This window comes from Colobus angolensis, unplaced genomic scaffold (genome assembly GCF_000951035.1).
Source record: "Colobus angolensis palliatus isolate OR3802 unplaced genomic scaffold, Cang.pa_1.0 Scaffold569, whole genome shotgun sequence".
NCBI lineage: Eukaryota > Metazoa > Chordata > Mammalia > Primates > Cercopithecidae > Colobus > Colobus angolensis.
The window spans coordinates 1,283,548-1,297,174 of record NW_012119254.1 but is presented as its reverse complement, the minus strand read 5'-3'; the positions used below and the strand labels follow the sequence as shown (position 1 = coordinate 1,297,174).

General features: G+C 36.6%; 1 protein-coding gene across 1 annotated transcript in view; it reads right to left on the bottom strand.

The window, feature by feature from the left end:
* The window catches only part of ABCB1 (ATP-binding cassette, sub-family B (MDR/TAP), member 1), a 225,668-nt gene that overhangs the window by 76,914 nt on the left and 135,127 nt on the right, over window positions 1-13,627 (bottom strand). The window contains exon 5 of the mRNA XM_011961765.1: window positions 9,504-9,699. Within this exon, the coding sequence (XP_011817155.1) occupies window positions 9,504-9,699 (196 nt within the window). The remainder of the gene's footprint in view (window positions 1-9,503; window positions 9,700-13,627) is intronic.

The window sequence follows — 13,627 nt, the reverse complement described above, 5'->3', positions numbered from 1 at the left end:
GCAGAGTGATTCATCTTGCAATAGAACTCCACAGTAATTGACAGTGATTCAACTTACTAAGTCATACAAAAATAGAAGTATGACTATTTATATCTATCTCCTCCTCCCACTCCCACTGGTGTGAGGTCATAGAAAACTGAACTATATCTAGTTTATCTTTATATTTCCAGTGCCCAACCTGTTGCATCTGCCATAACTTAGCCTATTCAAAAAATGTACAAGTGGTTTCACAGAGCTATATATATATATACACACACACTATATATGGGTGTGTGTGCATATATATTATTTTATATATATAATTATATGTAAGAATATATATACACACACTTTTACACATATATATAACAGTATTAATCTCATGTGTATTTAAGAATTAAAAGAGTTACTGCATGTAAAGCTCTAAGAACAGGACCCAGCACATAGTAAATGCTCAATGAGGGTTGGCTTTAGTTATTGCTAACAGTTAAGTTCTTCCTCAAGGCTTGGGGCTGGCATTCCTTTTACTTTTCTCCATATCCTATCCCAGAGGATTTAACATTGCATTCAACTTAAATAAAGCCAAGTTGATAGTCCTGGATTTTTTAGTTTTATTTTTTAAATGTATTTAATCTTAATTTTTACTTATTTTTAATTTGAGTGGCACATAGTAGATGTATATATTTACAGGGTGTATGAGATATTTTGACATAGGCATACAATGGATAATAATCGCATTAGGGTAAATGGGGTATCTATCACCTCAAAAATTTATCCTTTCTTTGTGTTACAAACAATCCAGTTATACCTTTTTAGTTATTTTTAAATGTGCAATAAACTGTTGTTGACTGTAGTCACCCTGTTGTGTAATCAAATACTAGATGATATTCATTCTATCTAACTATATATTTTTGTATCCATTAACCATCTCCACTTCTACCTCTGCTACCCCACTACACTTTCCGGCCTCCGGTAAATGTCATTCTACTGTCTATCTCCGTAAGTCCAATTGTTTAAATTTTTTAATTTTTTAGCTCCCACAAATATGTGAGAAATGTGAAGTTTGTCTTTCTGTGCCTGGCTTATTTCACTTAATATAATCTCCTCCAGTTGCATTTTTGTTGTTGCAAATGACAGGATCTCATTTTTTTACAGATGAATAGTACTCCATTGTGTATATGTATCACAATTTCTTCATCCATTTACTTGCTGATGGACACTTAGGTTGCTCCCAAATCCTGGCTATTGTGAATAGTGATGCAATAAACATGGGAGTGCAGGTTTCAATATACTGGTTTCCTTTCTTTTGAGTATTTCCCCAGCAGACGGATAGTTATGGATCATATGGTAGTTAAATTTTCCATTTTTTGAGGAACCCCCATACTGTTCTCCATCACGGTTGTACTAATTTACATTCTCAACTGTGTACAAGGGTTTTCTTTTCTCCACATCCTTGCCAGCATTTGTTATTGCCTATCTTTGGATAAAAGCCATTTTAACTGGGGTGAAATGATATTGCATTGTAGTTTTGACTTGCATTTCTCTGATGATGATCAATGATGTTGAGCATATTTTCATATACCTGTTTACCATTTGTATAGCTTCTTTTGAGAAATGTCTATTCAGATCTTTTGCCCATTTGTTAATTGGAGTTTTTTCTTATTGAGTTGTTTGAGTTCCTCATATATTCTAGTTATTAATCGTATGTCAGATGGATAGCTTGCAAATACTTTCTCCCATTCTGCAGGTTGTCTCTTCACTTTGCTGATTGTTTCCTCTGCAGTCCAGAAGGTGTTTAACTTGATGTGATCCCATTTGTTCATTTTTGTTTTGGTTCCCTGTGCTTGTAGGGGTATCACTCAAGAAATCTTTGCCCAGTCTAATGTCCCAGAGAGTTTCTCCAATGTCTTCTTTTAGTAGTTTCGTAGTTTCAGGTCATAGATTTAAGTCTTTAATCCATATTGATTTTATTTTTGTATATGATGAGAGAAAGGGATCTAGTTTCATTTTTCTGCATATGGATATCCAGTTTTCCCACCATCATTTTTTGAAGAGACGGTCTTTTCCCCAATATACATTCTCAGAAACTTCATTGAAAATGAGTTCACTGTAGATTTATGGATTTATGTCTCCATTCTCTATTCCGTTCCCTTGGTCTATGTGTCTCTTTTCTTTGTACCATGGTGTTTTGGTTACTAGCTCTGTAGTATAATTTGAAGTCAGGTACTGTGATTTCCCCAGTTTTGTTCTTTTTGTTCAGGATAGCTTTGGCTATTTGGTTTTTTGGGGGGTTCCATGTAAATTTTAGGATTCTTTTTTCCATTTCCATGAAGAATGTCACTGGTATTTTGATAGCGATTGCACCATCTGTAGATTGCTTTGGTAGTACGGACATTTTAAAATATCCATTCTTCCAATCCACGAACGTGGAGTATCTTTCCATTTTTGGTGTCCTCTTCAATTTTTTGCATCAATCTTTTACAGTTTTCATTGCAGAGATCTCTCATTTCTTTAGTAAAATTTATTCCTAGGTATTTATTTCATTTGTAGCAATAGTAAATGAGATTACTTTCTTGATTACCTTTTCAGATTGTTTGCTGTCACCATGTAGAAATGCTACTGATTGTTGTATGTTGATTTTGTATCTTGCAACTTTACTAAATTTATTTATCACTCCTAATAGTTTTTTGGTGGAGTCTTTAGGTTTTTCCAAATATAAGATTGTATCATCTGCCAACAGGGATAATTTGACTTCTTCCTTGCCAATTCAGATGCCTTTTTTTTTCTTTCTCTTGTCTGCCCTCACTAGGACTTTCAGTATTACGTTGAGTAACTAGTGAAAGTGAGCATCCTTGTCTTGTTCCAGATCTTGAAGGAAAGGCTTTCAGTTTTTCCTCATTTAGTTTGATACTAGCTGTGGGTCTGTTGTATGTGGCTTTTATTTTGTTTATGAGTGTTCCTTCTATACCCAGTTTTTAAAAGTTTTTATCATGAAGGGTTGTTGAATTTTATCAAAGGCCTTTTCATCATCAACTGAAATGATCATATATTTTATATCCTTCATTCTGTTGATACGATATATCACATTGATTAGTTTGCATATGTTGAACAATCCTTGCATCCCTGGGATAAATCCCATTTGGTCTCGAACAACATTTTAAAGTGTTGTTGAATTAGGTTTGCTAGTATTTTTGTAGAGGATTTTTGCATCAATGTTAATCAGGGATATCCGTCTATAATTTTCTTCTTTTTTTATTTGTCGTTGGTTTTGGCATCAGAGTAAGACTGGCCTCATGGGATGCGTTTGGAAGTATCCCCTCCTCCTCTGTTTTTCAGAATAGTTTGAGTAGTACTGGTATTAGTTTTTCTTCAAATGTCTGGTAAAATTCAGCAGTAAAGCTGTTAGGTCCTGGGCTTTATTGGAATAGAATATCTGGAATAGAAAAACTAAAAGATGAACCTACCAAAAATAATAACACTTGATCTTAGCCAAAAGGCCGAGAAGCGATCCCAAAAATAATAACTACAAGAACTTTTACAGATCGTAGTGTGCTTCTTTATAGGTGAAGTATGTTTCTTGTAGGCAATAGATAGTTGGGTCTTGTTTTTTAATCCATTCAGCCACTCTATGTGTTTTGATTGGAGAGTTTAGTCCAGTTAGATTCAATGTTATTATTGGTAAGTAAAGACTTACTCCTGCCATTTTGTTTGTTGTTTTTTGTGGTCTTCTCTTCCTTCTTACCTTCCTTCTCATCTTCCTTTTAGTGAAGGTAATTTTCTCTGGTGGTAAGTTTTAATGTCTGCTTTTAATCTTTTAGATATCTACTATATGTTATTTTATTTGAGGTTACCATCAGGTATGCAAATGATATCATACAACACATTTTTAAACTGATGGAAACTTAATGCTGATTACATGCACAAACAAGCAAAGGGAAAACTAATACAAACTCTACACTTTAACTTCATCTCCCTACTTTTTATATCTGTATCTGTTTATATCTTATTAGACTGTGTCTTGAATAGTTATAGTAGTTATTATTTTTGATAGGGTCATTTTTTAGTCTTTCTACTCAAGATATGAGTAGTTTATACACCACAATTACAGTGTTGTAATAGTCTGTGTTTTTCTAGGTACTTACTATAACCAGTGAGTTTTGTACCTTCAGATGATTTCTTATTGCTCATTAACATTCTCTTCTTTCGGATTAAAGAACTTCCTTTAGCATTTCTTGTCTAGACAGATCTGGTGTTGAATATATCCCTCAGCTTTTGCTCATCTAGGAAAGTCTTTATTTCTTCTTCATGTTTGAAGGATATTTTCACTGGATATACTATTTTAGGAAAAAAGGTGCTTTTCTTTCAGCACTTTAAATATGTCATGCCACTCTCTTCAGATCTGTAAGGTTTCCACTGAGAAGTCTGCTTCCAGACATATTGGAGCTCCTTTGTATGTTATTTGTTCCTTTTCTCTTGCTCCTTTTAGGATCCTTTCTTTACCCTTGACTTTTGGAAGTTTGATTGTTAGATGTCTTGAAGTAGTCTTATTTGAGTTAAATCTGCTTGGTGTTCTACAACATTCTTACACTTGAATATTGATATCTTTCTTTAGGTTTGGGAAGTTCTCTGTTATTATCCCTTTAAATAAACTTTATACCCTAATCTCTCTGTCTACCTCCTCTTTAAGGCCAATAACTCTTTGATTTACCCTTTTAAGGCTATTTTGTAGTTCTTGTGGTCGTGCTTCATTCTTTTTTATTCTTTTTTCTTTTGTCTCCTCTGAGTGTGTGTATTTCAAATAGCCTGTCTTCAAGCCCACTAATTCTTTCTTCTGCTTGATCAATTTAGCTATTAAGAGACTGTGATTCATTCTTCAGTACGTGCTGCTGGTGGAGGAGGGGAAGAGTGGTGCAGGCAATTCAAGACTCTCTTTCCTACTTTCTTCAGTGCCTCTTTCCTCAGTATGATGCTAAAACCAAATAGTGTGGTCACTCGCCTGGTTTTTGGTTCTTATGAAGGCCCTTTGTTTTGTGAATAGTTTTTCAATTTGGTGTTCCTGTAGGGATGGGGGTGGGGGCGATGATTTCTGGAGGCTTTCGTTTGGCTATCTTGTTCCATCTCCTCCTTACATTTTATTTTTTTAATCTTTTAAGTTTTAATAGAGACAAAGTCTCACTATTTTGCCCAGGCTAGCCTTGAACTTCTGACCTCAAGTGATCCTCCCCCCTCAGCCTCTCCAGTAGCTGGGACTTCAGGTATATACCACCACACCCAGCTTCTAGTCCTATTCTTTATGCCAAGATTTAGTGTCATTTCTTCAACTGCCTGGATGTCATTTTACATGCGCCCCACCTGCCATCTTCACAACACATTTAAAACCACAATCGCCTTTATCTAGGATCATTTCTGGATAGTGGCCAGTCTCATAAGGAAGATGAGAATTCACAGAATACTATAGAAATTCATCAGTGATTAAGCTTTGTTTACAAAAAAAGTGGTATGACAAAACCAGAGAGCTCCCTAGGCTCCAGTCATCAGAGATTTTAAGGCAAAGGCTGTACATATTCTACAATTAAACCAAAGATAGATGGGAGTGGCTGTCAGGAAATCTGGTCCATAAATAAAACAGCAGAACAAAAGCTGATATCTGTTAATTATGGTAAAGTATTGGGACAAGAAAACTTATGAGGGTTCTACTGTACCAACAAATAAGGATCTGCTTACTTAAGAAGATTTTAGAGCTGTCTAATTAGATCCTATGTTTAGTGTAAAAACCTCCAGGCTTTCAAGAGCCTTGGCAAATCCAAGTCCCCTTAAGCAAGGAATACTTCTCCAATAAGGAGGCTCTGGTATCTAGTCCACCCCCATGGACAGATAATGAGGTTCTGCCTAGGGAAGGGCAAAAAGAAGAATGATCTGACAGTATCTGGGGCCCCAAGAATTTAGTAGGCTGGTTCTCCCTCCACAGGCATGACAGAATATGTTTGCCCTCATCTCTAGGACAAGCATCAAAACCTTTGATGCTATTCCCCCCTTTCCAGGCAGCCTTGAGGGTCTCTGACAGTCTGAATCTGCAGACATGCAGATTAGTGATAGTGTAGTAAGTGCCCTAAAGTGAAAATCGCAGTAAAGATAGCATGCTATCTTTAGAAAGGCATGCAAGGATACACAGTGGTGGGGGGAGTGGAAATGAGGAGTGGCAGTGAGGGACAGTATTAATCTTACTTATTTAATCTTTATTTTAAAATGGTTTCACCTGTTACACAGAATATGTACATTTTGTGTAGGCGACAGATGCTGACCATACTTGGTTATCACCTCCTCTTGGAAGCCTCCCATGATTCCTCTATGTGGAGTCAGGTGTCCTTTCTCTGTTTTTCCAATGCATTTTATTTATCTCTGTATTATATCACTAATCATATTCAACTGTATTTATTGGTTCACTTGTCCATCCCTCCCATTATACTAAGCTTCTCAAGAGTTAGGAATGATGAGGGCATGTACTATGACTGGCACACAGAATGCTCTAATACAAATTAACTGATGGATTGACTGAAGATAACAACCCCTCACTCAATACCCTAACTCACAGATTAGCAACGTTTTTCTATAAAGGGCCGGATAGTAAATATCTTAGGCTCTTCAGACCGTATGGTTTGTACAACTACTCTACTGTGCCATTGTGGCATAGAAGCAGTCATAGGCTGCTTACATTCATAAAATGTAAATGAATAGGTGTAGCTACATTTCATTAAACTTTATTTACAGGTACTGAAATTTAAATTTCACATAATTTCCATGTGTCACAAAATATAATTTCTTCTTTTGATTTTTTTTCCAACGATTTGAAAATGTAAGATCCATTCTTAGTTCACAGGCTGTACAAAAAGAGGCAGCAGGCCAAATTAGCCCGGGGTCATAGTTTGAAGACACCTAACTTCCCTGAAAGGCATGACTGGTGATTCAGTAACCAAGGAAATGCTACTTAAAGGGGCGATTATTCACATCTATAATAGCTACTGAGTAACTTTGGGTATGTCTCAAACTTTCAACAACTACAAAAATTGAGGTAGTATCATAGAGTTTTGTAAAGAAAAATTATATAAGGAACCATATGATCTTTGCAAGTTATGTAATTTCATTTGTGAGGAACATGAAAGCCTGTTGATAATAACAGTAACTAGTATTTGTTGAGTACTTTTTGTGACTAGACTTTGTTCTGTGATTCTTCAATGAATGAATCCACTTAAATATCACAACCATCCTAAGAAATAGGTTCTATTGTTATCCAACTTAATAACTAAAGTATGAATAAATTCCCTAAACCTCAAAACTAAAAATTGGTAAGGGGTGTGGTTTTTGAGCCAGGTAGTTCAACTCCAGAGTCTGTTCTCCAACCATTAAATATACTACCTCTTAAGAGGATAACAAAAGTAAACTTTCAAATATTTCTCTAAGCTTTCTCTTTCCCATTCTCAAGATTAGAAGAGTGAGCTTAATGGGAATGACTGGCAAGGAGTGCAATGTGAACTACAATCTCAACTGGAAACTAGATATCTACGAAGATGGAAATCTAAATTACTGGCTGGCAAGCTGTGGTGATGTGGCCACTGTTTAGCCTAGGAGATTTTGATAGGCATACAGACACATGGGCCTATCCAGAAAGGAGCTAGTCATCACACTAGATCATCATCTGTTTGGGAACTCACGCATACAATTAAGTAAGTGAGTTTACTATGTGTCTTAGTCCATTTGGGATGGTGTAACAAAACACATAAACTGGGAGTTTACAAACAATAGAAATTTATTTCTCACAATTCTGAAGGCCGGGAAGCCATTAAAAAGTGAGCAAGATCTGAATGGACAGAGATGTACCCATTAGGTCTGCTGAGCCACCAGAGTGATGAAATATTTGATTCTTCCACTATGAAGCACTAAGAGAGCTAACACCACAGAATATTGCCCAATATAGCATGTATAGGAACAAATGAATTGAGAAAGCATTGAGGACTTCCTTTGGTGAATGGTGTAAAAGAAAGGTACCAGTTCAAAGGTGGTACAGCATCTTTCTGCAGGTTCCTTTGAATGCCGCGAAAGAATGTAATAAATGCATAAGAATTTTATATAGCTCAAACATACAAAAATTTTTCTGGCCCAACCTATTACCTGCATCCACAGAATTGAATTAGTTCTACCTTAGGGTAAACAATGTACTTTTTAGGATCACAAAGTGGTTCCAAGGACCCACTGAAAAATATCAAAAGATCCATATACACCCGAGATTGGCATGAATATTTATGTGCATGTTTCTGGGGAAGTGACTCATTGCATTCATCAGAAACTTGAAAGCTCAAAAGTTGAAAGGTCCTTGTAAGCTAAGTGGTATCACTATATTTTCAAGTACATTCTCAAACAGGCATTTTCAACATTTGACCACCTGAGTGAAAACTGGATTGTAAGTTTTTGAGTAGCTTAGTTTAAATCAATCTAGGCTTAACCAGAGGTAACCTAGGAAACTCAGAACTCAGGGATATCAATCCATTCCTCCCCATCGAGAAAGAGAGAGAGAGAGACAGAGAGAATATGTATGTTACACTCAGATTATTTCTGTAGTCTATTCACTTTCCCACTTTCCTTGAGAGCTGTGTTACATCTGTTTTCTCTGTCTCTATCAGCCAATTGTCTTGCTTCCTACTTCATTGAGAAAACTAAAGTTATCAGGAGAAAACTTCCACAGATTCTCACCTCCTCATCTACCCACCACTGGGTACTGACACTCAAATTTGCTTTTCCCACCTGTTATTGTTTTCCTCCACAGCACTGGATTCCATTCTTTCTCAAGGATATCACTCTAGCAAATCTCTTCCCTCTCTCATTCAAACATCACTTTCTCCTTTCTTTAGGATCATTTCCATTAACACACAAAACAAGCTACAAGCTATTATTTATCTTATCCTAAAATACACGCCCCCCCCAACACACACACAATTTTGCCCCACTTTTCCATTGTTGCATCTATTTCCAGAGAGCCCAATATATAACAATGTCCAAAACTAAATTTCTGACATTTATTGCTCAAATCCACTCTCCTTCTCCTTTTCTCATTTCTGTTGATAGTAACAGCCTTCTCCCAGTTTCTAGGGCTAAAAACTTTAGAATCATCCTGAACTTTTCCTCTTACACCCATATTCAATCTGTTAGGAAATCTCACAACTGATTCCTACTTACCATTCAAGGTTCTAATTAAGTTCCTATATTTCTTCTTGAAGCTTTCCAGAATATTTCTGACTTCACAGAGCTCTCTCTTTTTCTACATATCTCTGCTGGCATTCAGTTGTGTGTTGTAATGCTTGTATATATTATCTTTTCTAACTCACTACAAATATGAATTACAGCTCAGACTGTCTGCCTCCTACAGGACTAAACACACTAATGTATATTTAGTAAAGAATCCACAAACATCACTCTAAGTGCTTGTTTTTGTTGCGAGTTTCCAATAAAATTGGTACACAAACAATACTTACTTCTATCAGTCATGTTTCTATCAGTCATGTTTCTATCAGTCATGTTTAACAGATCTCCTAAATTTCCTGCATTTGCAAAGGTATCCGTCATTTCTCCAAACACCAGCATCATGAGAGGAAGTCCAGCTCCATGGATGACGGCAGCCAAAGTTCCCACCACCATATACAACTTGTCAAGCCAATTTGAATAGCGAAACTAAAAAGAGAGAAAAAAGAATAGCAGAGGAACAATTAGTACAGTTTCATGGATGATTTGCTTTCCCTTCAAAATATATCCAAAATCCAAACATTTTTCAGATATGTTTTCACTACTGATACTACCCTAGTCCAAGATACACTCTACCTTTGCTAAATTATTGCAATAGTCTAAGTAGAAATGGACATTTGATTCTTCCATTGAGTTCTGGCCTAATTCTTCACATTGGATTTGGTTTGTCTTCTTATATGAAGTCTAATGAGAAGGATGGGACATTTTGGGAAACTGCAAAAGTATTTAGTGGTACTATAATATAGTATTTGTTGCTCTAGTTTCTAAGAATAGAAGCCACTTATCATCTCATGGGCAAAAACTTGAATGCCAAAGGCCCCTCTGAGGATACCATGGAGGAAACGTTGTGTTGCTTTAAGAAAGTGGTTTGGGTTAAAGACCTGCCACACAATGGAACTGGCATAAATGTAAAGTGATTTGAAGATAATCAGGCCTCAATAATGAGCAGAAAAAATGAGTCCAATGCATGCTTGTCAAGAAACATTTTTTCTGAGAAGACAGAATATGGCAATAATGAATGACCAGTGGAGATCTGCATAATCTCTTTAAATGTAGGCAGGTCACAGGAAGGAAAGAAAAGCTTCTCTGAACCCAAAAAGTTACAGGAAGAGGACACAGTTAAGAAGAACGGGCTCAGGGCCCCCTTGGGAAGTGATTAATACTGCTCCCCTATAACTCAGGGAACTAGCTAAGGATTGAAAGAAAACCAAAGGAAAGAAAAGAGAAACGAGATAAAGCCAGCTGTGGGCGTCTATGAATAAACCCCAGGGCAGAAGATTATCATGTGGATGGAAAATGTAGCTGTAGGCAACAGGTTTGTAATGCAGGGAGTAAACTGGGTAAAAAAATCATAGGCCTAGGCAGGAAATATAAACCAAAACAAAGATTAGGCAGCAAAAAGACATAGCCACAGACAGCAAGATTTTAGAACTTACGCATACTTCACAAGGGGATAGACATCAATCCTAAAGTTAGCTTACATGAATCTTACAGTAGCAACTGGGGAATTTGGTACTGGACTGCTAAGTGGAGACATAAAGAATGGTTATTACCAGAAATGAATGGCAGTCCATAAAGCAGGAGATAAAAAGTAAAGTCAAATTATGAAATGATTAATGAAAATTAAGATATGGTGTAAAAAGAGTATCTAATAGATACTTAAGTATTTGCATTTACCCTTTTTCTAGCTCTTAAAATTGTAATCAAATGAGCTCAAGTTTGGGTTCATGGCATAACTTTCCATGTTATGTTATGGGTTGATGACCTAATAACATTATCATATTTACAGATTAAAACATTAATGGGAGAATCATGTTTTGGCATGTTGTTTCATATTTCATTGAAACACTGGCTAAATTTTGCACTATGTATTTTGTCTTAGATAAGAATTCATCTGTTTCCTTAAACACAAATGAAGGGGAAGAGGTCTTCTTTTAGAGATTACATTAAAGTAGACAAAATATCAAACTCCTAAGTACAGGAAGAGAAGATAGTTGATATGAAAAAATTTCTCCCATCACCACCAACACAGGACATTTTACCTCCAGAACTATCATTGGCTATAATAAAAATAAGTGGATCATGAAAGTAAACATTTACTGAATGCTTATTCAATGACAGGTAAAATCCAGTGATAAATGCCAAAGATATAACCCCTGCCTTCAGAGAGACTAAAGAAAAACATATATGCAATACATACTCTGCATGCTTTGACAGCACAGTGTATAGAATAGACATAAAACTGAGTCAATCATCATTCTCTCCTTTGTGAAAAGGCTTCATATTTAAAAGAGGTGATGCTTCCTTCCAGCTTTGAAAGTTGACCAAGTGTTAGAAGAAAAAAAAAAAAGGCATTTAAACCAAAAAGAACAGTAAACTGAGACAGAAAAAGAGTACAATGTGCTTATAAAAGACTGAGTCCCCTCAAGTTTGGGGTGTAAAGTGTGAAAACAGAAAGAAATAGCCGACTGATCAAAAGACACCCTTCACTGAGCTGGGAAAATTGGAATTACATCTCTTAATCTTAGACTAGAAGGAAGGAGATTAAAGTGAGTACTAATTTTCCAGGAATAAAGACAGAAAATTGAAAGAGTTCAGAACCCCGTATTTCCTTTTGTATTTTTTAAAATTGTTTTTTGTTTATTTTAACTTTTAAGTTCAGGGGTACAAATGCAGGTTTGTTACATACGTAAACTTGTTTCATGGGAGGTTGTTGTACAGATTATTTTGTCACCCAGGTATTAAGCCTAGTACCCATTAGTTATTTTTCCTGATCCTCTCCCTCCTCCCACACTCCACCCTCTGAAAGGCCCCAGTGTGTGTTGTTCCCTTCTATGTGTCCATGTGTTCTCATCATTTAGTTCCCACTTATAAGTGAGAACATGTGATGTTTGGTTTTCTGTTCCTGTGTTAGTTCGCTAAGGATAATGGCCTCCAGCTCCAATCATGCCCTGCCAAGGAGATGATCTCGTTCCCTTTTATGGCTGCATGGTATTCAGTGCTCTTTATGTACTACATTTTCTTTATCCAGTCTGTCATTGATGGCCATTTAGGTTGATTTCATGTCTTTGTTATTGTGAATAGTGCTGCAATGAACATACAATGCATGTGTCTTTATAATACAATGATTTATATTCCTTTGGATATATACCCAGTAATAGGTCAAATGGTATTTCTGTCTTTAGGTCTTTGAGGAATCACCACACTGTCTTCCACAATGGCTGAACAGTGTATAAATGTTCCTTTTTCTCCACAACCTTGCCAGCATCTGTTATTTTTTTACTTTGTAATCACAGCCATTCTGACTGGTGTTAAATGGTTTCTCATAGTGGTTTTGATTTGCATTTCTCTGATGGCCAGTGATGATGAGCATTTTTTCATGTGTCTGTTGGCTGTATGAATGTCTTCTTTTGAGAAGTGTCTGTTCATATCCTTTGCCCACTTTTTGATGGGGTTGTTTGTTTTTTCTCGTAAATTTGTTTAAGTTTCTTATAGACGCTAGAACGCCATATTTCTTAGTGACGCGAAGCAAGATTGATTTCTAGAGAGAAGGGGGTGAGAAGGTTTGAAGAAAGTGGTAACATAATGCTGAGTAGAACTAAAGCCTCAGTCAAATGCCCTTGCTCTGTAGTTTATTAGGAAGGAGACTTTAGGGGAAACAAATCTTAACAACCTTGAGCCTCAGTTTCTGAATTTACAAAATGAGGAAAATATTCATACACACAGAAAGCCCTACATAGCTGTTATGAGGGTAAAAATGAGAATACAAGAAACTTTTGTTGACCATACAATATACAAATATATGATATAAGCAGGTACTGTCACTGGTTTTGAAAATATAATGATTAACAAGACTTTTCAGTCTCATAAAGTCAAAGAGCAGGCAGACCAAAAAACGTTGTAGCACAGGTGAAATGTAAGATAGAAGTATAAACTAATTGTAATTGGAGTCTTTTTTTAAAAAAAGAAATGTGCTGGGCATGATGGCTCATGCCTGTAATCCCAACACTTTGGGAGGCTGAGGACAGAAGGATCACTTGAGCCCAGGAGTTTGGTACAGCCTGGGCAACATAGGGATACCCTTTCTCTACAACAAATTTTAAAAACTGTCTGGGTGCGATGGCATGTGCCTGGGGTCTTAGCTACTCCAGAGGCTGGGGTGGGAGATCACTTAAGCCTGGGAGGTTGAAGCTGCAGTGAGCTGTGATCATGCCTCTGTACTCCAGTCTGGGTGACAGAGTAAGACCTAAAAAAAGAAAGAGAGGCCGGGTGCAGTGGCTCAAGCCTGTAATCCCAGCACTTTGGGAGGCCGAGACGGGTGGATCATGAGGTCAGGAGATCGAGACCATCCTGGCTA